Source organism: Canis lupus, chromosome 19 (genome assembly GCF_048164855.1).
Source record: "Canis lupus baileyi chromosome 19, mCanLup2.hap1, whole genome shotgun sequence".
NCBI lineage: Eukaryota > Metazoa > Chordata > Mammalia > Carnivora > Canidae > Canis > Canis lupus.
Genome location: NC_132856.1, coordinates 2,144,409 through 2,167,532, shown reverse-complemented (window position 1 = coordinate 2,167,532; position 23,124 = coordinate 2,144,409). Strand labels below are relative to the sequence as shown.

Here is a 23,124-nt window from a genome sequence, read left to right as displayed (position 1 = left end):
CAGTGGTAACTGGGTTTTTCAGATGAAGATTTCAGCTTTAGAAAGTATAAGTAAGTCTTCAAACGAACTCTATGTGCGTGTGTGCATGTGATGCGCGCTCGGGTGGTGCAGGACCTCAGAGCCTAACGGCACGTTCCGGAAGTTGAGAGGAGTAACACGTGGTTCAGGGAGAATAGGAAGTGATGTAGAGTTTCTCGCTGTTAGAGAAGAGCAAGCGGATCCCGGGCCCCAGCACCGCACCTTGCTGGCTCACCCAGGTGCCAGTGCTGGTCTGCGGTTGGGCCGCCCACAGGGCAGTTAGGAGCACGGAGGAGGCCAGAGCTGTGCTCACAAGGGGACTGGATTCCCTGAGGCCCAGGCGCTGACGGATGGAAGGGGAAGCAGGTGCTCAGCTGTGCTGGGTCTGCGTTTCCCTGCAGTGAAGGGGGCGCCACACATGCTCCCTGAGAACCGAGACTTGCCACCAAGGTGAAGAATCCCTCAGCATCCAGGAAGGAAATAACAGGCCCCCACGCCAAGAGCTGTGTCTGTCAAGTGCAAGGCTTAGGGAGAGTGATCCCAGAGTTTCCTGGCAGCCAGGTTGTCCCGTGGGTGCGGAGGCCGCAGACAGCCCTGGGTGGGAGCAGTCCCGAGCTTGTGGGAAACCCTGCTGGGGCAATGGGCAGGAGCAGGCGGGCATCAGCGTGGGGCGCCCCCGTAGCACATGGCGCAGCTGCAGAGCTCGGACCTGTAGGCCGGTGCTGGCCCTGAGACTACAGGAGAACTTGCCGTAATGGAGGCGGTGCATCCTGTGTGCCAGAGTCGACCGTTCCTGTTTAAAATGGAAACTTGAAAAAATAAATAAATAAAAAAAGAATAATAAAATGGAAACTTGGAGTACAGAGACCTACACAAAGAACACAGCCTCTCATGTTTTTCCTCTTTTCCCTGTTAATGTCCTGAAAAATCATGAGAAATTTTCACGAAGATGTGTTTTCTGGAAGTTCAGGACATTCTTCAGTTTCACCTGTTCCTTTTCATTTTATTAAATCCAACAAAAACTAAATGCTTTTATTATTATCAGCCTGTGTGAGGGTCACTGTAAAACTGTATGAAGTCATTCGTGTTCGCCTGTCCTGGGCTGCCTGCACACAGCCGTCACCGCACCTGAAACTCCGTGGCACTTACTAGGACCCAGGCACTGTTCTGAACTTGTATCACATATTTCCTTAATCCTCCCAGAACTTTGAGGTAAGGAGTGTTGTTCCCATTTCACAAGGAGGCCAGAGCTTAGGCTGTTGTCCCAGGTCAGACTGTGGAGTCAGTGGCCACTGGTCTGGGCTTTCCTGCTGCTCACAAACCATGCGCTGACCGTTTCTGGGTGCTCGGATTGTTCCTTTCTTCTTTGTACTTAATTATTTTGAAAAGCATGTTCTTATTCATTCAATGAAGTGATGACTCTTGAAAGGGACCTTGGGCAGAAAACGCCTGAAGGATTTGGCAGCTTATTGAGCACCTGCGGCTCTGCGGCTCTGTGTGGTAGTTGCACGCCATGGTCTGGGGGAGCTCTTGTTCTTGGGGTTGCAGGGTAAGGAGGGGCCTCTGCCCCCGTGGAATGAACACCGCGGGTCTGATTGCCGAGTGTCCAGAAGACATGGGTGTGAGTTTGCTACGTTTTCTAATCAAAATCTTGGTTTTTTTCACCATGACTCTCTATGAGCTGGTTTGGAGTATGCAGGGCTGTGCACAGTGATGACGGGGAGGCTGTGCCCCCAGAGTGTGGCCTTGGCTAGGGCAGGGCTTGAGCAGCCACCCACACTGCATGTGTTGGTTTGTTTCATTGTAGGAGCCTCAGGTCCCGCTCAGAGGAAAATGAAAGGTGGCATGGCCAGTCCTGCTCACTGCCACACAAGCCCAACTGGTTGGTTGTACGGGAACTTAGTGGTGCCCAGTGGAGGTGTGCCAGGACCAGCTCCAGCAGCCGGTGTGCAGTGCGTTCAGGTCCAGTTGCTGCAGGTAAGAGCCAGTGAGCCCAAGGGGTGCCAGTCGCCGGGAAGCTGCCAAGCTGCCGGCCGGGTGGGACTGGGGGAAGCCTGTCTTCGGGTCGGTTTCCTGAGTTTCTACCCCTCTGGAGCTCCTCCCTCTCAGGAGCTGCCCCCACCCTGCTTCAAAGCATCCCTAGTCCTGGGTGATGACTGTCACCCCAGCTCCCTCCCTCCCATCCTGTCCCGCGGTGTTTGAGCTCTCATGGTCACCAGAACTGACGCCTCACTGTCCCCACACCTCCCGTGTCTGCGGCCCGTGAAGTCTGTGTGCCACACCTCTCCGCTGGGGCTGTGAAGTGGAGGTGCAGCCCTGCTCCGGCCTCAGGCCTCCTCGTAGCTGCCCTCTGGGGAGGGCTCGCAGTGCAGCCGAGGATGGAGCCTTTATGTGTTCAAGATACCAGCTTTCCCCCGCTCCCCGCCTGTCTTCCCTACAAAATGAGCCCCTCACAGGCAGGCCAGCCACCTCTTGGACTGTGCCGGGGGCCCCACGGGCACCTGCAGCTGACAGCCACTCACTCCCTGAACACCCACTGGACACAATGGGTACACCTTGGTTTCCAGTCTCATTTTGGAGGAACTGGAAGAGGAACAATAAATTGGGGCTGTTTAGGGGAGAGAAGAGCCCTGCCCTGATCACGTGCCACCTCTTCCCTGAGCAGTGCCTGTGTTCTCTGCACCCTGGGGCAGCTAGAGGAGGCACAGAGGTATCCGAGACTTCTGAGGGCTGAGCTGGCTCCGAATGGGGAGAAGGCCAGATCCATGGGGTCTCTAGTTCTGGGAGAGGCTTGTCGAGGAGATAGGACTGTGCCGCTTGTGAAGAGTCTAAGAGGGGCGGGGAGGGCTTGGGAGACGGGGCCAGGGAACAGCCTTGCTCTTACAGAAAACAAGAAGCTAACGTGGTGGCAGTGGGACCTAGGAAGCTTAGGCTTAGGGTGAGCAGGAAAACAGGTCTCTTCTTGCCTGCTGTGGGGCCAGGGCATTAGAGCAGTAGACCGGTCAGGGCTCTCCCCAGATGGGGGCTGTGGGGCGGGGGGAGAACCAGCAGAGCCCTTCTGAACGTGGTCACGGCTGGCAGGTGAGACCTGGGGAAGGCAAGACTGGAGGCTCTGACTCTGCGACTTCAAGGAAGCTGGTGCCATTGCAGCAAAGGCACTCATTGGAAAGGGAGAAGCGCTGTTTGAGACACCCAGTTGAAGATGTGAGCCTTGAGGCAGAGAAATCTCACTTTTAATCCTCTACCTTTCCCTTTCCAGCCAGTATTGTCTGGGGCAAGTTACCTAAGTTCTCTGAGCCTCAGTTTTATTGTCTGTGAAGTACGAGTGGTCATGCTCAGCACAGGAGGTTCGTGAGGCTGGGAGAAGGTTGGGCGATGCTGATGGTGGCAGTGGCACCAGCTTGAGTGGCTGGGCGGTGGGCCACCATGGGCTGGGCCTGCACGTGAACACTGAAATGTTAGATGGTGTACCTTTTCCTGCTTGCCTGATTAGGGGCCTAGGAGCCTCCCCTCTCGGGAGACCAGCTTGACTATGGATCGGGGCAGAGATGGGCCTTCTCTTGCAGTGTGGGGCAGCCGCTGGTGAGCCGGGGGGCGTGCAGGGAGGGCAATGGGAATCTCTGCCAGTGTTCAGGAACAGCCCACAGGAGGGAAATCAGGGCCTAGGCTGGCGGGAGGTTCTGGGCATCGGGGAGTTCCAGAGAAAGGCCTGGGAGTGCGGAGTAGCCACATGGCAGGAGGGATGGGCTGCAGGCTGGAAACAGGGGAGAGACTGAGCACCAGGAGGAGGGGCAAGCAGCCCCCAGCCCCCTATTTCAGTTATTGGGTCCTCAGGCCTCAGCTGGCGCCTGCTGTGGCCTCTCCTGGGATCCGGTGGATATGTATCTGAGCAACGGGAATCCTCAGGCCAAGGTGAGGAATGGTGCTGTGCTTGGTAAATGAGACATGCCATTGCCTCCCTAGGATGACCCCTCCAGTGAAGCAGCCTCGCCGTTGGTCCTCAGCCCACAGCCTTCTGCCTTCCACCCCCTGTATGCTGTGGATTTGCCCATCTACGTCCTCCAGGTTTGGACGCCTTACAACTCTTTGGGTTTGTTAACAACTCTTTGGGTTTGTTAGTAAGATTGTCATGAAGCGTCTGGCTTTCTGAGACTTGTCACTGAGGTAGGGCTCTAGTGGAAACTCACTGGGTTGGTTGCCAGGATGTCTTGCTGGTTTCTAGAAGACGTAGGTAAGTGACCAAGAAATGAAAGACTGAGAATAAAGCCTCAATAAAACTGAGGCTCAGGTTTGCTCACCATTGTAGCCCCTACTTGTAAATAAGGTCAAGTTTAATATATTCTTTAAATATTTCATATTTAGAAATTCTAGTCAAGTTTCTCCTAGGAGAAAGGCTGTCCAGTTTGGGGTTTTTTTTTTTTAAAAAGGGATTTATTTATTTGAGGGGACGGGGCAGAGGAAAAGGCAGAGAAACCCAAGAAGGCTCTGTTCTGAGCTTGGAGCCTGACATGGGGCTCAGTCTCACGACCCTGAGCCCAAACCAAGAGTTGGATGCTTAACCGACTGGCCAGCCAGGTGCTCCCAGATCAGCCACAGTTTAACCTATGGGAAAACAGACCCAGGAAGGTTTGCTTAAGTAAGTGGATGAACCAAGTGTAGGCGGCAGTGGGTAATGTAGATTTGGCAATAAATAAATAAGATATAAATAAAATAAAATAAATAAGTATAAAATAAATAAATAAAATAGATAAGATAAAATAAAATAAATAAAATAAAATAAGTAGCTTATCAAATTTCTAATAATTCAGCCTTAGATTACTTATTTCTAAAATCCATACATGTGGTAATTTTTTCTTGTATTCAAATTGGGCTATTCAGCATTTTTCTTTTTTTTTTTTTAATTTATTTTTTATTGGTGTTCAATTTGCCAACATAACACCCAGTGCTCAGCCCATCAAGTGCCCCCCTCAGTGCCCATCACCCAGTCACCCCATCCCCCCACCCTCCTCCCTTTCTACCACCCCTTGTTTGTTTCCCAGAGTTAGGAGTCTCTCATGTTCTGTCTCCCTTTCGGATATTTCCCATTCATTTTTTCTCCTTTCCCCTTTGTTCCCTTTCACTATTTTTATATTCCCCAAATGAATGAGACCATATAATGTTTGTCCTTCTCCGATTGATTTATTTTACTCAGCATAATATCCTCCAGTTCCATCCACGTTGAAGCAAATGGTATTTGTCATTTCTAATGGCTGAGGAATATTCCATTGTATACATAAACCACATCTTCTTTATCCATCATCTTTTGATGAACACCGAGGCTCCTTCCACAGTTTGGCTATTGTGGACATTGCTGCTAGAAACATCGGGGTGCAGGTGTCCTGGCGTTTCACTGCATCTGTATCTTTGGGGTAAATCCCCAGCAGTTATTCAGCATTTTCTTTAACGTCTAAAACAGATATTGAGTGAAGTGCTGGTACACAGAGGGGGCTGGTGGGGCTCCCAGACCGCTGGAGTGTGGTCCCTTCAAATGCAGTTGGGGAATGTGTATTCAGAAGACCTCACATGTGTTGACTCCATTCTGTGTGGTATTCCCACTCATGAGATCATTCTTAAATCTGGTAGTGTACTAATAATTGGCCGAAAGATATTTACCCTTGCCTTGGATCTAATGCAGTGGGAGAGTTGTAGCAGGAGGAGGGGGTGGGTAGGTGGGTGGTGGTGCAGCCGCTATTGCTGCCCACGGGCAGCTAGGAGCTGGGAGAGGTGCCATAAAGGCTCATAAAGTAACCTGGGACAGTCACGTTGCCCAGAACACCTGCAACATAGTAGTATTAAGTTCACTTTGTCTTCTTTAGTGCCTGTTTACACTAAAATTTCTTTCTTCAAGAAATATGTGCTAAAATGAGGGGAAAGCAAGTTCTTTTTGATAAAGTAAGGGGTGCCTTACTGGCTGGCTTTGCAGGTTATGCTGCTGGTTGTGTGGGGTTGCCGGGCCACCTTCTGCAGGTGGCTGTGCGCCGCCCCAGCCCCTACTCTGCCCCTCACTACTCTGCTTGGTTTTTCAGGAGGTGCTTCCTGCAGCTGGAGGGGCTGCCAGGCCCGAGGATGTGCAGTGTGCAGGGAGCACCATCAATCTGCGAGACCTGCAGTGACGGCAGCCCTCTGCCCCGGGGGTGACACCTCTGGTCTATGTCCCATGAGACTCCATTACGTGGTCGTGCAGTCCCCATAGGGTTCCTGCTCAGAAGGCTAGCCGAGCTCCTTGGAAACCTATGGGCACATTTCTCAAAAATGTTTTTCTTATGTTTTATCAGGAACCATTTGGGGGCTGTATTTGTTGAAATTGCCTTATACGAGCAAAGTGCTTCGCTGAGGCAAGGGACTGCCTTCAGGGCAGAGCACATGGCTTTCCCATACTCGGCCATGCAGGGATATCTCCTGTCCCATTCCATCTGCACCATGGAGCACCTGCTGCGTTAGAAAAACAGACTTACGCAGGATTGGGGTAGAGTACAGAGTCCCTAGTCAAGTACCAGGTATTTGTAGTAAAAGCCAGTGGGATCTTTCAGCTTCTTGTGTTTTAGTGTTTGGCCTGAGGGAGATCTGGAAACAGTTTTCCCTTTCTGAGAGCTGTTTCCCAGCCCCCTGGGTGGTGTTTGCAGTTGGGCTGATTCTGTCTCCCTCTAGGGCAGAAGCGGGCATGTTGTCACCATGAAGCCACCTTGGAATCCCCATGTCGGCAGAGCCCGCGGACAGCTGGCGTGTGGGGTGACGTGGGGTGCACTGAGGCCCTGTTAGCAAGGCCTCCTCACAGACCAGACTTAGACCTTATAATTCGGGGATGGATGGTAGCGTTAACACTAAATTCTTCTAAATTCTGTTTTTGGGTGTTCATGTTTAGTAATTTGTCCAGTTTCTAAAGTCGTGGCCTGATTACTGCTGACATGTAGGATGGTGACAGTGGCCTGTGTGCTTGTCATGGTGCATGTGTGCATAGACTGCATCCCCGTTGTTTCCAGAGTACAATCTGTCTTGCAAAGGAGATGATCTGATAACCTTGCACATATTTATTTGTTTGCTAGCAGGACTGGCCGCGGGTCACTCAGAAGTGCTGTTTTCCACCTTGTGCCTATCAAGGCACATGTCTTTTGAGAAGCTGTTTGGTTCTTGGACGTGGAATTGTCCAGACTCTGCCTGTTTTGTGTTTCTTCGTGTCTGGAGTTGTCAGCCTTTGACAATGACCCCAGCACTCAGGTGTGAGTCCTCCCTGTATCCTGCTCTGAGGTGCTGTCTGTTTGGGTGCTTTTCTACCCACAGGAACTCGGGCCCCATTTATAAACAGTCTTTACCCGCAGAGCCCTGTGCCATGTCACAGACTAAGGTTTTGTGTCCGCTTGGCCCCTCAGCCTCCCAGTCACCCAGCAGCCCTCTCCCTGCTTGAGAGCCAGCCTGCCTGCCAGGGTGGCCTTGGGGGCTGGTGGCCACCATTGTCCTGGTGGGAGTGGGGCCAGGCCATGGGAACACTCGCTTCGGAGTGTGTCACTAGACCTTCCCCCGGGACATCTCCCCCTATGGAGTGATTGGTGCTGACTGGCAGTTTTCTGGGCTCTGGGTTCCTTGGTGGCCAAGGGCCCAACTTCTAGTACAAACGAATAAAAGTTTTTGTATAGTCACGTACTAGTGGTGTCGCTTGGCTTACTTCACTGGAGTGTGTGTGTAGTGTTGACATGGTGTTTTGTCTTCTGTCGATAGTGTAACCCTCTCGTCCACCCAGCTTACTGCCTACTTTTCTGGTCTTTGCACATCAGACCTCAGCGTGGGCTTGGCCCGTGTGTCTCAGACGTGCGGGCCAGGCTGAGCTCCTCCTCCCAAGCTGGGGCTTGGGCTCCAGGGATCAGAGGGCTGGGTGCGGGTGTTGGAACCAACCTGCCTCCTTAAACAGGGCATCAGACTACCACGATGGGGAGTTTATTTCACACACATGAGGAAGCGTACCGAGGGAGGCCAGGTGGGGGGCATGTGGACGCGGGGACAGCTGCTGCGGGCCAGCTGGTGGCTAGGTGAAGAACAGCAGCTGTTCCTCCTTGTTCTGGTCCATCAGCACGTGCTCGGGCTCCTCCTTTGCTTTGAGAGCAGGGGGCCGGGAGCGACACACCAGTCTCCTGCCTCTCTGCAGGGCAAGCCGACTCCGTGAGCAGGTACCCCACGGCCCCAGGCCCCACAACCCCCAGCAGGCGCCACCTAGGCCCTGAGGCGTCAGGTGCTGGTGTCCTGAGCGTGCCTGGAGGCTGGTGGGCCCAGGCGGTGGGGCCTGGGATGTCCCGGCGTCTGCAGTCTGCCCGCAGGCTCAGGGCTGGAGCTGCCCTCAAACTACTCAGGCCTGAGTACCCCCAGAGCCTGTTCCTGGGCTGCCGGCCCCGAGATGGGTGAGTGTTGCAGGGGCACACCAGGAAGCACACGGGGAAGTATCCGGCTAAACAGAGGGAACCCGCTTCCTTTGGGGGACTTGCAGGGAGACCCCACAGTGTGTGTTGTCCCCACGTGATGGCATGTGGGGTGCTGCTGTATGCAGAGAGCAGCCCCTCGGCCTCGTGTCTGCTGGGGGCCGGGGGCTGTATCCAGGCTTGGGCCTGCACTGGGGAGTGCGCCTCCTGCTTCCAGGGCCAAAAGGAAGTTCCTGGCAGGGCAGTCAGGTTGGGGACCCCCTGGGTATGGGTGATGAGCTGGAGGGGCGGGGTCTGGCCCAAGCGTTGGTGGTATGGTGGGCCCCTGAGGGGCTGAGCTGTTCCTGCCAGCTCCTGAGCCGAGGGCTGCACCAGGGTAGGGCCGTGAGGGCGCCAGCCAGTACAGTGGCTGACCAGGATAGGGCAGGTAGCCCCACTGGAGGACGTGCAGGGGAGGCAGGGCCCGAGATGTGGAGGGCAGCCCTATGGGACAGGGGCTGGTGGGGGCCGGGGAGCCAGAGACCCCACTCTAGCCTGGCCTTACTCTGGGGGCCCTGCCTTGCCCCCAGCACCTCAGCAGTAGCGCCTGCAGAAGGGGTGAGCCAGGCTTGGCCGCAGGCCCCCGGCCCCTCCTAGCCCCACTGTGCCTGGTCGCAGGGCCCTTCCCCAGCAGCGACTCCCTGGGGCCACCCTGCCCACCTTCCTCTTGATCTCAGCCTGGGCCCGGGCCTGGGCCCGCTGCAGCCGCTCCTCCTGCAGCTGCTTCTGCATCATGACCTTCTCTTCCCGGAGTCTGGGTGTCCATGACAGCACGAGACGGATTGAGGACTGGAGGCACCTGGGGAGGCTCCCAGACCCCTTCCTGGCTCCTTGTGTGCAGCCCGCAGTCAGGCCATGGCCCTGCCTCTGGAGAAAAGTGCCCCCACTTCCCCCCTTTCCCTGCCAGGCCAGGTTGGCTTCTGCTCCTGTTTCTTCGGGTTCCTGGCTCCGGAGCATCAGCTCATATGCCCTGGAGGCCCACGTTCCCTGGTCCCCTCCCCTGGTCACTGGTCAGCCTGTGTGTGCATCTGGTCATCAGACCTTTGCCCAGTGCCTGCTCCCACCAGGGTACAGGACGAGGGACACCGAGGAAGAGCCCCTGTGCTTGTGGGAGAGACGAGTGGCCTTTTGCAGATGTGTTAGGGCCCTGCAGGAGTGGGTGAGCGTGGTTGAGGGCACCCCCTCACGGGCACACCCCCCCCCCCCCGCACCCCCAGTCAGAGGAGCTGGTGGGTCTGTGAGGAACTCCCTGGGCCTCCCTTGGAGGATGGCCCCATGCTGCCTGTGTCCGCCTGACACTGCCACTAAACTGGGCTTTCTCAGCTTTGGCTTGCATCTGCAGCTTTGCTCCCCTGGGCTCTGGCGATGCCAATCTGTCCCTCTCCAATCCAGCAGGGAAAATGGCCATTGCTGTCCCTTGGCCTTGGGGTGAGGCCATGCTGTCCACACCCTCACTTTGGCTCCTGGGCTCCCTGGATCCCCATCATCTCCCACTTCAGAACAGGAGCTTCCCTAACTGGGGCTAAGTTTGGTGCCCTCTCTGGAGGACCCCCTGGCCTTGCCTCAGCCTGGAGCACCAGGGTGCTGTCTCCCCTGGTTTGGGAGCTCTTTGAAGACAGGTCTGTACCTGGCCTCTGTCCTCAGTGCCAGCCTGGAGCAGGAGCAGGGGTGTAGAGGGCATCTCCCTGCTCAGGGCCCTCTCTGCCATGAGAGGCACCCCTGTAGACCACACCAGGTGGGGCGGGGCCTGGGCTCTCACCTCATGCGCCGCTCCTTCTCCTTGGCCTTCTCAGCCTGCTCAATCTTGATCTGCGGTACACGCTCCAGGTTTTCGAGGAGCTCATCCAGGTGCTGCTCGATGATGGTCAGCATCTGCACGGTGCCCAGGTTGGACTCCTGCTGGGTACCGATGCAGTGGTGGTACACGTCTAGCACTTTGCGGTTCAGACTCTCCAGCAGCTTGTCCTGCAAGGCAGGGGGGCCTGCAGAGGGGCTGCATGCACCCCTGTCCTCCCCACTCTGCAGCCTGCTGCACCCAGGGCCCTCGCCGTGACATGGCGGCGTTGCCTGAGCCCTGCCCAGCACACTCAGGAAATGTGGGAGAAACAACTTGGTTGCTTGGAGTTTTCCTGGCCAGAGCGGCCCTTGTCCCCCACTGTCAGCTGGATGCAGCAGGGTTCCAGCCGCCGCTGAGGCTTGCCCCTGTTCCTCGGCCTCCCTCCACCAGGAGTGAGTCTGTCTGGCAGAAGGTGGGAGGCCCCGGCCTGCTGGCTGTGACATCCTGTGTGCCTGGTTCTGGCACAAGGTAGGTAAAGTCAACAGTAATGTGAATTAGGAAGCTGGGACTGTGCCAATGGTGCCAGCCCGGGTGCATTGTCAGGAGGGAAGTGCCACTCCCTGGAACATTCCTGGCCCTCTGAACCCTCAGCATTCTCTTTCAGGCTTGGGGACATGCCTCCTTCTTCCTGACAGGGTCACCTTCTGGACACTTGTGTTGAATGAAAGAAGGCAGGAATGGAGGGAGATGTGCTGGTCAGCTGAACAGCCCAGGGGCATAAATACACAAGAGTGGCTCTGGTTGGGGGACCAAGGACCTCTTCCAGCCAGTGTGTAAGGCCAGGTCTAAGAGCCTGGAAGGTGGCGAGGCGGGACTGCCCCAGAGGTGCTCCTGAATGGATGGGGCCCTGGGCTGTGGTCACCCGCACACCCTCCACACCCACTGCCTGCTGGCTGCTGACCGGGGGCCTACCTCCTGTGCACCCTTGTACTCGCCGAAGTGGAAGACGCGGGCTTTGAGCTCCAGCTCGGCGGCCATCTCCTCCTCCTTGTTGATGGACATCATCAGCGTGGTGACCCAGTGCTTCAACTGGCTGACCTCCCTGTCCCTGGATGGGGGAACGGCAGGGCCCTGCCCACTCAGCGCAGCTTTGGGCACTTCACCTGTCTGAGCCTGACTACCCTGCCCCTGTCCTGAGGGCTTGAGGGGTCGTGACCACCAGGCGTCTGCGTGCCCAGGGCCAGAGATGCTGCTGACATACGGAGCTAAAGTTTAAGATCTTTAACAATCAACACTACAAAAAAGTAAGTAACAGCTTTATTAAGGTCTAATTCACATACCTATAAAATTCTCTTAAAATGTACAATTCAGGGGGGCCTGGGAGGCTCAGTCTGTTAAGCACTGGACTCTTGATTTCAGCTCAGGTCATGATCTCAGGGTTGTGAGATTGAGCCCCATGTTGGGCTCCACACGCAGCAAGGGGTCTGCTTGTAGATTCTCTCCCTCTGCCTCTCCCCTCCCCCTGCTCATGCACTCTTCTAAAATAAATTCTTTTTAAAAATGTACAATTCAATAGTGGTCAGGATATTTATACAATTGCACAAACATTGCCATCATCTCATTTTAGAATATTTTCCTCACCCAGAGGAACCCAGTCCCCATGAGTAGTGTGGCCTTTGTGTCTGGCTCCTTCATTCAGCTGAATGTGTTCAGGGTCCATCCATGCTATGACATGTGTCAGAACCATTCTTTTTTAGGACTGTGTGACAGTCCCCTGTGTGGATGGACCACATTTTGTCGAAACGGACATTTGAATGGTCCTACCTTTTGACTCTTGTGAATGTTCTACTATGAACATTCATAGACAGATTTCTGTGAGGACATGTTTTCAGTTCTCGTGTGTGTGTGTGTGTGTGTGTGTGTATATATATATATATAATTTTTTAAGACTTTATTTGAGGGACAGAGAGCATGAGTATGGAGAGGGGCAAAGGGAGAGGAAGAAGCAGACTCCCCACTAAGCAGAAAGCCTGATGCAGGACTCTATCCCAGGACCCTGGGATCATGACCTGAACCGAAGGCAGATGCTTAAACAACCGAGCCACCCAGTACCATTGGGCATATATTTAGAAATAAAATTCCAACAATCAATTTTTAAGTGAAATAATAAACTTAAAGAATAATACTAAATAAAAATCTGCCACAATCATGGCAGACACTGACCATGTATGTTGGGGTCTCCCAAGCAGGAATCTCTGCTCATAGGGCTGATGTGGGACCACCCAGTGTGGGCAGCTGCATCTGGCCAGTCCACCAGTAGTGCCTGGGAGGCCCAGAGGGACCCTGCCACCCCCATGGTGATTCTGTGGCTCTTCCCCCATTTGTTGATAGAACCCACTGCCATTTTCCCAACCCTAAGCTGCTCCTTTGCCCACTGTGGGTCCCATGGCCTATCACGTGCATCAGCACAGGGGTGCAGGGCACCCCCACCACAGGAACTCTCCAGGCCACACTCCCCTGGCTGTGGGGTTGAGGGCTGAGACCAGAAACTTGTGAACTGGTCTGGCCAGCTCTCCTGGGCTCATGCCCAGAGGTGGATGGCCAGAGAGCCCACAAGCAGCACACACACAGCCCACCCACCCAGGTGCTGGGGGGCTCATGCAGGTCCTCATGCACCTGGGACAACAGCAGAGAGCATGTCCTGGGTGTCAGGACCAACTTTCCTCCAACCAAAGTGCCCCTTGTAGGAGTGGTAGTCCTCCCCAAGGATACATGATGCATTCAGTTTTAACCTTTTTTTTTTTTTTTTTTTTTAAATCCTTCACTTTCAGTGCCTTAACTGGTAAGTGATCCTACAGCTGGCGCGGTGCTACTTTGCTTTTGCCCTCCTTTGCTATATGGATGTGGTAGTGGTGGTGGAGGGGTTTTCATCATCGTTCTATTTCTTATCAGGGTAACTGGGATAAAAAGATACCTTTTCCCTACTAGTTCTCTTTAGATATAAAAATTGTTGGGTCACAATCTTTTCTCCTCAACTAGATCTCACCAATTTACAGGAATGCAAAGACCTAAGGGACATACTGCTCAGCATTGATCCTCAGACTACCATGCATATCACCTGCATGTTTGTCAGAAATGCAGATTCTAGGAGGGATTCCAGTGCACACGGAGTCTAAGGAGCACTTCATTACTGGAGAAGTGACCTGGCTTCTTCAACAGCCAGACTGCAGGAGGACAAGATAGAGAGGAAACCTATAGATTGAAAGGAATTTAACAACGCAACTAATTGCAGAGCATGATATATTTGGATTCTAATTCAGACTAAGTCTAGAAACTCCATTTATGGATTATAGATATTTAATATTAAGGATTACTGTTTTTTTTAATGTGATGATGGTATTGTGATTATATAATAGAGTCCATATCTTTTTAGAGGTATCTACTGGAATATTTACAGATGAAATGATACATGCCTGGAATTTGCTAAGAAATACTATGGGAGATGAAGAAGTTGGTGGGTCTAGGTAAAGGGAGATGGGCTTTGAGTTGATCACTACTGAAGCTGGTGATGGGATCCTGGGGATTCATGATACTATTCTCTCTACTTTTGTACATTTGTATGTATGAAATTTTCTTAGAGCTGTTGGGATGAATTACAGAAGTTATAACAAGTTTTTGAAAGCTAACAAGAAAGATGATCTCTTCATAAATACCTAAGAATATATAGTCAGAAAGCTTAGTATACTTGTATTAAAAAAAGAAAAACAAAAAAAGCAGACACCACCAAATATGAATAAAGACCAAGCAAAGAAAAGAGTTACCACATTCGTGCAGAAATAGCAGCAAAAAAAAAAAAACCAAAAACAAAAACAAAAACAAAAAGCAAAACAAAACAAACAAACAAAAAAACCCAAAAACAAACAAACAAATTTGAAATGGAGAAAGCAGAGTAGGAGCACCATGAATCTGTCTCCCCACTAGACAATGATTGCACTTGCAGAATCTGATATAGCCATTTTGGAACTCTAGAGCCTATTGAAAGCTTGTAACTTCATGGGAAGTCTTGGACAGTAATGGTGGTTAGAGCCATTTCAGCCCTAAGCATAGTAACACTTACCTAGCCACTACTCCCAGCCATGTGGCAGGCAAGCTGTTCAGGTTTTCTGGAGCAGCTAGGACACAGCCTACTGGAGCTAGGGTGGGCAAAAAAGGACCTTGTCCAAATGTTGGGGATCTCTGCTCTGATCCCTGATTGGTGCTTTCGACCACAGAGGTACAGACAAATAGGCCGGCAGCTGTTGTTTCATTTCCCTTCATTGTTTCAAGCCACCCCTAGCCCCACTTGACTTCCAGGGGATTTAAAAGGCTAGTGTCCTTTTTCCTCCCTTCATTTTGGCTTTTTTCCCTTTGGAGAGCCAGACTTTAAAGACCAAAGACATACAAATCAACAGCATATATGGGAAAAATTAGAAAGTGACCATGCATGCCCAGGGAAAGTCTCAGAAAGACCTAAGTGTATACCACAGGATGGTTCTCAAGACAGAGACAGCCCACAGGTTTCAAAGGGAAACAATACACATGGAGTAGGAAAATGAAAAATTCTCTAGGATTCAAAGGCTTATCTGAGTAGGGAGAAGACAGAATCAGTGATCTTGAAGATAGGACACTGGAAACTATCAAGGCTGAGAAACAGGAAGAAAAACGTTGAAAAAAGGAAGCAAACAGACCGTAAGGAATTAGTGGGACATCATCAAGAGCACAAATACATGTATCATGGGAGTCCCAGAAGAAGAGAAAAGGGGGCAGAAAGATTTGAAGACTAATGGATGAAAATTCGAAAATTTGATGAAAGACATGAATATAAACATCCAAGAAGCTCAAGAAACTCCCAAGTAAGAGGAAACCAAAGAGCCCCACACTGAGACATTATTATAATCAAACTATCACAGGATAATGAAAAGCCAAAGCTGAGAAGTTTGAAAGTTGCAAGAGAGGAGCAAATCATTGTATACAGAAGATCTTCAAGAAGATCATCAGCAGATTTTTCCTTAGAAACTTTGGAGGTCAGGGGCAGCCCTGGTGGCTCAGAGATTTAGCACTGCCTTCAGCCCAGGGCGCAATCCTGGAGACCTGGGATTGAGTCCCATGTCAGGCTCCCTGTGTGGAGCCTGCTTCTCCCTCTGCCTGTGTCTCTACTTCCCTCTGTCTGTCTGTCTGTCTCTCTCATAAATAAATAAATAAATAAATAAATAAGGTCTTAAAATTTTTTTAAAAGAAACTTTGGAGGTCAGAAGATAGTGGACTGACATAGTCAAAGTGCTCAGAGAAAAAACTTAACTAAGCATTCTATATCTGGCATAACTGTCCTTTAAATGTGAGGGACTGGGACGCCTGGGTGGCTTAGTGGTTGGGCGTCTGCCTTCAGCCCAGGGCATGATCCTGGAGACCCCGGATCAAGTCCCACGTCAGGCTCCGTGCATGGAGCCTGCTTCTCCCTCTGCCTGTGTCTCTGCCTGCCTCTCTCTGTGTGTCTCTCATGAGTAAATAAATAAAATCTTAAAAAAAAAATAAAAGGGAGAAGCTAAGACTCTCCCCAATGAACAAATGTAAAGGAGTTCATTGCCACTAGACCTGCCCTCCGAGAAATACTCAGGGGAGTCCTGCAGTGAAGTGAAAGGAAATCAGACAGTAAAGCCATATGACATTAAAAATCTCAATAAAGGTATAATGTGGGCAATTTTAAAAGCTAGTAAAAGTGTAACTCTGTAGGTTTTGTAACTGTACTCTCTGTTTTCTACATGATTTAAGAGACTAATACACTTAAAAGAATTTTTAATGTTTTAGAGCACACAATGTATGGAAATACGAGCTTGTGACATCAGCAACAAAAGGATGAAGATGGAACTGTAAGGGAGCAGAGTTTTTGTATGTTATTGAAGTTAAGGTGGTATAGATTCAAATTTGAGTGTGGTAACCACAAAGAAAATAGCTATAGAATATCCACAAAAGGAAAAGAGAAAGGAATTCAAACATTTCACTACAATCAACTAACCACAAAGAAAACAGTATTGCAGGGCATGAGGAACAAAAACTATAAGGCATATAGTAAACAAAATTACAATGACAGAAGTCCCACCATATTATTAATTACTTTACTATAAATGGGCTAAGTGCGCTCTCTCTCTCACTCTCTCTCTCTCTCTCTCTTTTTTTATGAAGGGCTAAACTCTCCAATCAAAAGACTGAGACTGGCAGAATGGATAACACATGATTCAACTGTATGCTGTCTACAAGAGACTCACTTGAGATCCAAAGACACAAACAGGTCAAGAGTGAAAGGATGGGGAAAGATATTCATGCAAATAGCAAACCAGAAGAGAGAGCAAGGGTAGCAATATTAGGATTAGACAGAAAAATTTACAGGAGACAAAGAAGAACATTATATATTAATATCCAATACAATAAGAAAGTATAATAATTATAAGCATTTATGTACCTAATAACAGAATACCAAAATATACGAAGCAAAAACTGACAGATGGAAGAGAGAATTAATTCTACAATGACAGAGGCCTCAATATCCCCCTTGCAATAGTAGAAGAACAAGCAGATGAGATAAGGAAACAGGACTGAAGCATCAAATACACCATCTGGATGTAACAGGCATACACAGAAAACTCTACCCGACAACAGAGGTATACACTCTCAAGTGTGGATGGGGCATTTTTAGGATGTCCCAAACATTAGGGCCTCGAACTAAGTTTCAATAGATTTTAAAAAGATAGGCATTATACAAAGTATCTTCTCTGCCAACAACTGGACAAAGTTAGGAATTGTTAACAAAAGCAAAACTGGAAGATTTCACAAAGTTGTAGAAACTAAAGAACATATTTTTCAGCAACCAATGGACCAAAGAAGAAATCATAAGGGAAATTAGAAAGAAACCAACAAACAGGGATCCCTGGGTAGCTCAGCAGTTTAGCACCTGCCTTCGGCCTAGGGTGTGATCCTGGAGACCCAGGATCAAGTCCCACATCAGGCTCCCTGCATGGAGCCTGCTTCTCCCTCTGCCTGTGTCTCTGCCTCTCTTTCTGTGTTTCTCATGAATAAATAAATAAAATCTTTAAAAAAAACATAGATGAAGAATACAACAGAGCAATACTTACAGGGCACATAGCAAAACTTACAGTGCTAGGGGAGAATTTACGACTATAAAGAAAGAGAAAGATCTCAAACCAACAACCTGACTTTACAACTTAAGGAACTTCTAGAAAAAGAAGAAATTCAACCTGAAACTAGCTAATGAAAGGAAGGGATTTTTACAAAAATTGGAGGAGAAAAACAAAGTAGAGAATAGAGAATCAGTTTTTCAGTAAGATCGATATAATTGACAAACCCTTAGCTTGATAGACTAAGGAAAGGAAGACTGAAGTTACTAAAATAAGAATGAAAGTGGGAACATCACTACTGATCCTACAGAAATGAGAAGGATTAGGAGAGAGTACTTTCAACAACTGTGTGCCTCCAAACTGGACAATTGACAAATTCCTAGAAACACAAAAGCCACCAAGTAGAAATAGAAAATCTGAATAGTCCTATCTATACCTAGTAAGGAGATTGAATCAGTAATCAAAAATCTAATACCAATCCTTTTTAAACTTTTCCAAAAAAATTAAAGAGGAGGGAACACCTCCTAATTCATTCTATGAGAAGAGCATAACCATGATACCAAAGCCAGTCAAAAGACACTTACAATAAAAAAAAAAAAAAAACTACAGACCAACGTCTCTGATGAACATTCATGCAAAAAAGTCAACACATGCTCTGCTAGATCCTGGCTGGCATTTAGGATTCTGGAGGAAACAGGTGACAGACCTGTGAACACACAGAATTCAGCCAAATATTAGAATGATTATACTGTACTTATATTAGAAGGATTAGAAGCAAGTGGGACTTATTCTGGAATGCAAGGATGTATTATCAATCAAGGTAATACACCACATTAACCGAATAAAGGAGAAATACCATGTGATCATCTCAATTGATACAGAAAAGGGATTTGACAAACACAAAATAGCAAAATAGGGATGGGAGGAAACTACCTCCATATTATAAAAGCCATATACGAAAAGCCCACAGCAACATCATACTCAGTGGCCAAAGACAGAAAGATTTTCCTCTAAGATCGGATGGTAAGGATGCTTGCATTCACCACTTCTATTCAACATAGTACTGGAAGTTCTACCAGAGTGATTAAGTAAGGAAAAGAAAGAAAAGAAATCCAAGTTGGGAAAGAAGAAGTAAAATCATCTGTTTGCAAATGATATAATCTTCTATGTAGAAAACCCTAAAGACTCTACCACAAAGCTGTTGGAATTAAATAAATTTAGCGAAGTAGCAGGATACAAAGTCAGCAAAATCAGCTATCGTTCTATACACTAATAATGAGCACTCTGGAAGGAAAAATGAAAACAGTCCCATTTACAATAGCATCCAAACAACTCCACTTGCAATAGCATCCTAAAGTTAAAAACAGAAATACCGTGTGCTCCAGCAATTACACTTTTGGAAATAATACCCAGAGGAATTGAAAGCAGAGTCTTGAAGAAGCATTTGTGTACTCATGATTGCAGCAGCAGTATTCACAGGGGCTACAGTGTGGAAGCAACCCAAGTGTGCATGGTGGACGAATGGATGAACAAGATGTGGTCAAGACATAAATGGAATATACCTAACTGTAGAAAGGAGGGAAACTCTGACACATGCCACCACACATGAACGAACCTTGAAGGCATTGAGTGAAAGAAGCCAGCTACTAAAAGTCAAATATTGTATGATCCCACTTCAGTGAGGTATTTGGAGTAGTCAAAACCTTTATGACAGAAAGCACAGTGGCTTTGCAGGGACCGAGGGGCAGGAGGACGGAGACCTCCTAGTTAACAAGGGTAGAGCTTCAGTTTTACGAGACAGGAAGAGCTGGGGCGTTGTACAGTGAGGATGGGGGCGAGCAACATCAACGTACTTAGTACCACTGAACCAACACAAGTGGTTAAGATGGTAAATTTCATGTTATGTGCCTTTTATCACACCAAAAAAGGAAAGAAAATGAAATAGAGACCCCTTTCACCCTCAAATACAAGAGTGATGCTCTGCTAGACCCCAGCTGGCATTTAGGTTCCTGGAGGAAACAGGTGACACATGCTTAGTTCTGGTTCCTTTATGGGTACCTGGCTTTTTTTTTTTTTTTTTTTTTAAGTGAGGAGGGGCAGAGGGGGAGAGAGATTGGGAGAGAGAATCTTAAGCAAGCTCCATGCCCAGAGTCAGGGCTGGATCTCACAACACTGATACCATGACCTGAGCCAAAATCAAGAGCTGGATGCTTAACTGGCTGAGCCACCCAGGTGCCCTGTGGGTACCTGTCTTTTTGCTTGTTTTCCTCATCTGCCTCGGGATCGTGGCTTTTTTGGCTGACTCTTAAGCCCCACAGGACGGGCTCCCTGCCCGCAGGCCTGGCCTTTGTTTCAGCACAGGGAAGTGTTCATCCATCACTACACTGGCTTTTGCTCCTCCGTGTGTGGCCACCTCCTGGAATTCCTCCCATGTTCCCCCTGTCCACGGTCTCCCTGGGATCCTATCGCTTCATCTCCTTGTCCTCTCCCTCAGAGTTCTGGGAGCTGTTCCCAGCTTAACATTGTCTCCCTTGCCTACTCGACTGCCGGCTGTGTCCAGTCCTCCTTGTGGCCTTGATGCCCATGGGTGGTCTGCACCCAGTCTGCTCTGTGGCAGCAGGGCTGCAGCTTACTGGGAGAATTTAAGAGGTTTGTCCTGATTCTTCAGGATCCACTTTTACTTGGATTTCTCACACTCCTCCCTTAATGAATGTATTTTCTCATGTTTCCGGTGACATTTTCCTGCTTACTTGTCCTTTGTGCTTCAAGTCAGTGCAAGTCTAATACCAGGGATTTGAGAGGAGTTGTGCCATTTTGATGGTGTGTCCAGATGGAGCCTGGGCTGGAGGCAGATGTGCAGGCTGGTTTCCCCTGAGCCTTGGGGACTCAGGTCTGAGTGGCAGCCATAGTTGCAGGTGCATCACACGACTGCCAAGACTCAGCCCACACAAGATCTCACCTCAGCCAGAGGTCAGCACTGGCATGTGCCTTCTGCAGCTGGCATGTGGTGGGCTTTGCCCTGGGGGCCCCTGCTGCTGCAAGACTGATCTTCATCTCCACCTCTGGCTCATTGCGGTGAGGGGGTGTCTGTGTTCCTTCCTGTGCATTTTCCGACTTACTGGCTGGGCTGGGTTTTCCTGGAGGAAGGTTTGGATGGTTTCCAGGAACGGACTTAGGCTTAATTTCTCTTTTCTGTTCTTTTAGCCAATGTGTCAGAATCTGGGAGGGATTGGGTTGGGCTTTATCTCACTTGAGCAGCTCTGCTCTTTCTTCTGGCTCCCATCACCTCTGGCTGCTGGAAGTATTGAGCCAATGCTGGTGTTTGGGCTCTGCAGCTTCCCTTGGGCTGTTCTGGGGTCCTTGTGCTCCCTTCTGTATCCAGGGATCCATCTTCCTGGGCTGGGCTTCCTTGGCCCTCACTGGAGGGACTGTGCAGTGAGCATCTCAAATCACAGCAAGGTGGGCAGAGAATGAGGCTAGGACGCAGCACACAAAATCCAAGGAAGTGCTCACCCTTGGGGTCACACGTGCACCTCTCTAAACGTTGTGCCCTGGCTACCTCACGCACCTCACCCCAGTCCTCCCTGGCCAAGAATGAATGATGCTGTTCTCTCATCCAAGGAGGCAGGACATGACTCATCCTACAACCCTTATGCACCCAGTCAATGTAGAGAAGTAAGTGACAAAGTCAGCCTTCAAAAGTCCTCAACTTGCCAGGAAATATTGAGATTTAATTTACCTATAATAAAATACATCCATTTTGTGTGACATTTGATGAGATTTGACAGATTTACACACCTGTGTAAGGACCAGCATTATCAGGACAGAACATTTTCATCACCCCAAAAGTTTCCTCATGCCCCTTTGTATCAACTCCCTCTCCTGTCACAGCCACAGGTACCCAATGGGCTGATGTCTCCATTCATTTTCCCTTATGAGCAAACCTCTAAGGTGGCCTCTGGAGACACCTGCTTCCTCAAAGGTGTTACTGGAATGTGGGCTGAGCCCAGCAGCTTGCTTCTAGCCAGTGGAATGTGGGATGGGGTGTCACCTCTGCGCTTAGGGTACATGAGACCATGACCTCCGTCTTGCTAGCAGACTCATTCTCTTGGCTTTTTGGCTTGCATGCTTTGAAGGAACAAGCTGCTATTATCAGAGCTCATGTGGCAAGAGACTGAGGGTGGCCTCTGGCTTACAGCCAGCAAGGAATCAAATCAGCCACATGAATGAGCTTGGAAGTGGCTCCTTCCTCAAGTGCAGTTTTGGGATGACCACAGCCCACCTGCCACCTGGACAGCAATCCATGAAAGGTCCCACTGCAGAGGAGCCAGCCCAGCTGGGCCCAGATCCCTGATCCGCAGAAAGGGTGAAATAATAAATACGTGTTATATTAAGCCACCAAGCTTTGGGATGATTTGTTACGCAACTGATAACCAATATGGCTGGTTCTAGCACTGCAAATGAATGACATAGTAGGTCATCTTTGGTGCCTGGCTTCTTTCCCTCAGCATAATGTGTGTGGGGTTCAGCCACATTGTTGCCTGTGTTAATAGTTTTCTCCTTTTTTTTTTTTTTATTGCTGAGTAGATTTCTATGGTGTTTAATGGCTTCCTTACAAGTCCACACCCTAATCTCAAGACTCTGTGGATACAGTATATTACTTTGCAAGGGAGACCAAGGTGGTAGCTGCACTTAAGGTTGCAAACCAGCTGACCTGGAGATGGGGAGATGATCCTGGATTGCCTGGTGGGCCCAGTGTCATCACAAGGGTCCTTATAAATGGAAGAGGGAGGCAAGAAAGAGAGTCAAGGGTGACAGGGTGTGAGAAAGACTCAGCTGGCATTGCTGGTTTGAAAATAGAGGGGCCATGGTGGCCTCTGGAAGCTGGACAAGGTAACAAAAAGATCTCTCCAGAAAGACCCCCTGCTGATGCCTTGATTTCAGCCCAGTGATACCTATTTTGGAATTCTGGGCTCCAGACCTATAAGGGAATAAATTTGTTCTACAGCACTCTGCAGGGCAGCCCCGGTGGTGCTGCAGCCTAGGGTGTGATCCTGGAGACCCTGGATTGAGTCCCATGTCAGGCTCCCTGCATGGTGCCTGCTTCTCCCTCTGCCTGTGTCTCTGCCTCTCTCTCTCTCTCTCTCTGTGTGTCTCTATGAATAAATAAATAAATAAATAAATAATCTTTAAAAAAAAATAAGGCACTCTGCAGTCATTTGTTATAGCAGCAACAGACATTTAATGCACACAGCTTGTCCACTCCCTTGCTGTGGACATATGGGATTTTTCTTTTTTTGTTGCTGTTTATTTTTTTTAAAGATTTATTTATTTATTTATGATAGACATAGAGAGAGCTCAACTCCTACACAGGAGGAGGGAGAAGCAGGCTCCATGCTGGGAGCCTGACGTGGGACTCGATCCCGGGACTCCAGGATCGCACCCTGGGCCAAAGGCAGGCGCTAAACCGCTGAGCCACCCAGGGATCCCCTTGTTGCTGTTTTTTAGGGATTTTATTTGTTTTAGAGAGAGAGAGAGTGACTGAGCAAACAAGATGAGCACAGGGAGGGGCGGGGGGGGGGGGGAGAAAGAAAATTTTAGGCAGACTCTGCAAGGAGCACAGAGCCTGATGTGGGCTCAACCTCAAAGCCCTGAGAACATGACCTGAGCCTAAATC

General features: G+C 49.6%; 2 protein-coding genes across 7 annotated transcripts in view; one reads left to right on the top strand and one right to left on the bottom strand.

Moving 5' to 3' along the window:
* ZXDC (ZXD family zinc finger C) overlaps nt 1–7,695 on the top strand; it is a 44,570-nt gene extending 36,875 nt beyond the window's left edge. The window contains exons 8-10 of the mRNA XM_072784845.1: nt 1,826–1,995; nt 3,982–4,083; nt 6,084–7,695. Of these exons, the coding sequence (XP_072640946.1) occupies nt 1,826–1,995; nt 3,982–4,083; nt 6,084–6,170 (359 nt within the window). The 3' untranslated portion in view covers nt 6,171–7,695. The remainder of the gene's footprint in view (nt 1–1,825; nt 1,996–3,981; nt 4,084–6,083) is intronic.
* A 275-nt stretch (nt 7,696–7,970) lies between these two features.
* CFAP100 (cilia and flagella associated protein 100) overlaps nt 7,971–23,124 on the bottom strand; it is a 52,487-nt gene continuing 37,333 nt past the window's right edge. For all 6 annotated transcript variants that reach the window (XM_072784846.1, XM_072784851.1, XM_072784848.1 and 3 more), the window contains 4 exons: nt 11,251–11,386; nt 10,261–10,466; nt 9,162–9,255; nt 7,971–8,188 (listed from right to left, as the gene is read on the bottom strand). In XM_072784846.1, the coding sequence (XP_072640947.1) occupies nt 8,075–8,188; nt 9,162–9,255; nt 10,261–10,466; nt 11,251–11,386 (550 nt within the window). In that variant the 3' untranslated portion in view covers nt 7,971–8,074. The remainder of the gene's footprint in view (nt 8,189–9,161; nt 9,256–10,260; nt 10,467–11,250; nt 11,387–23,124) is intronic.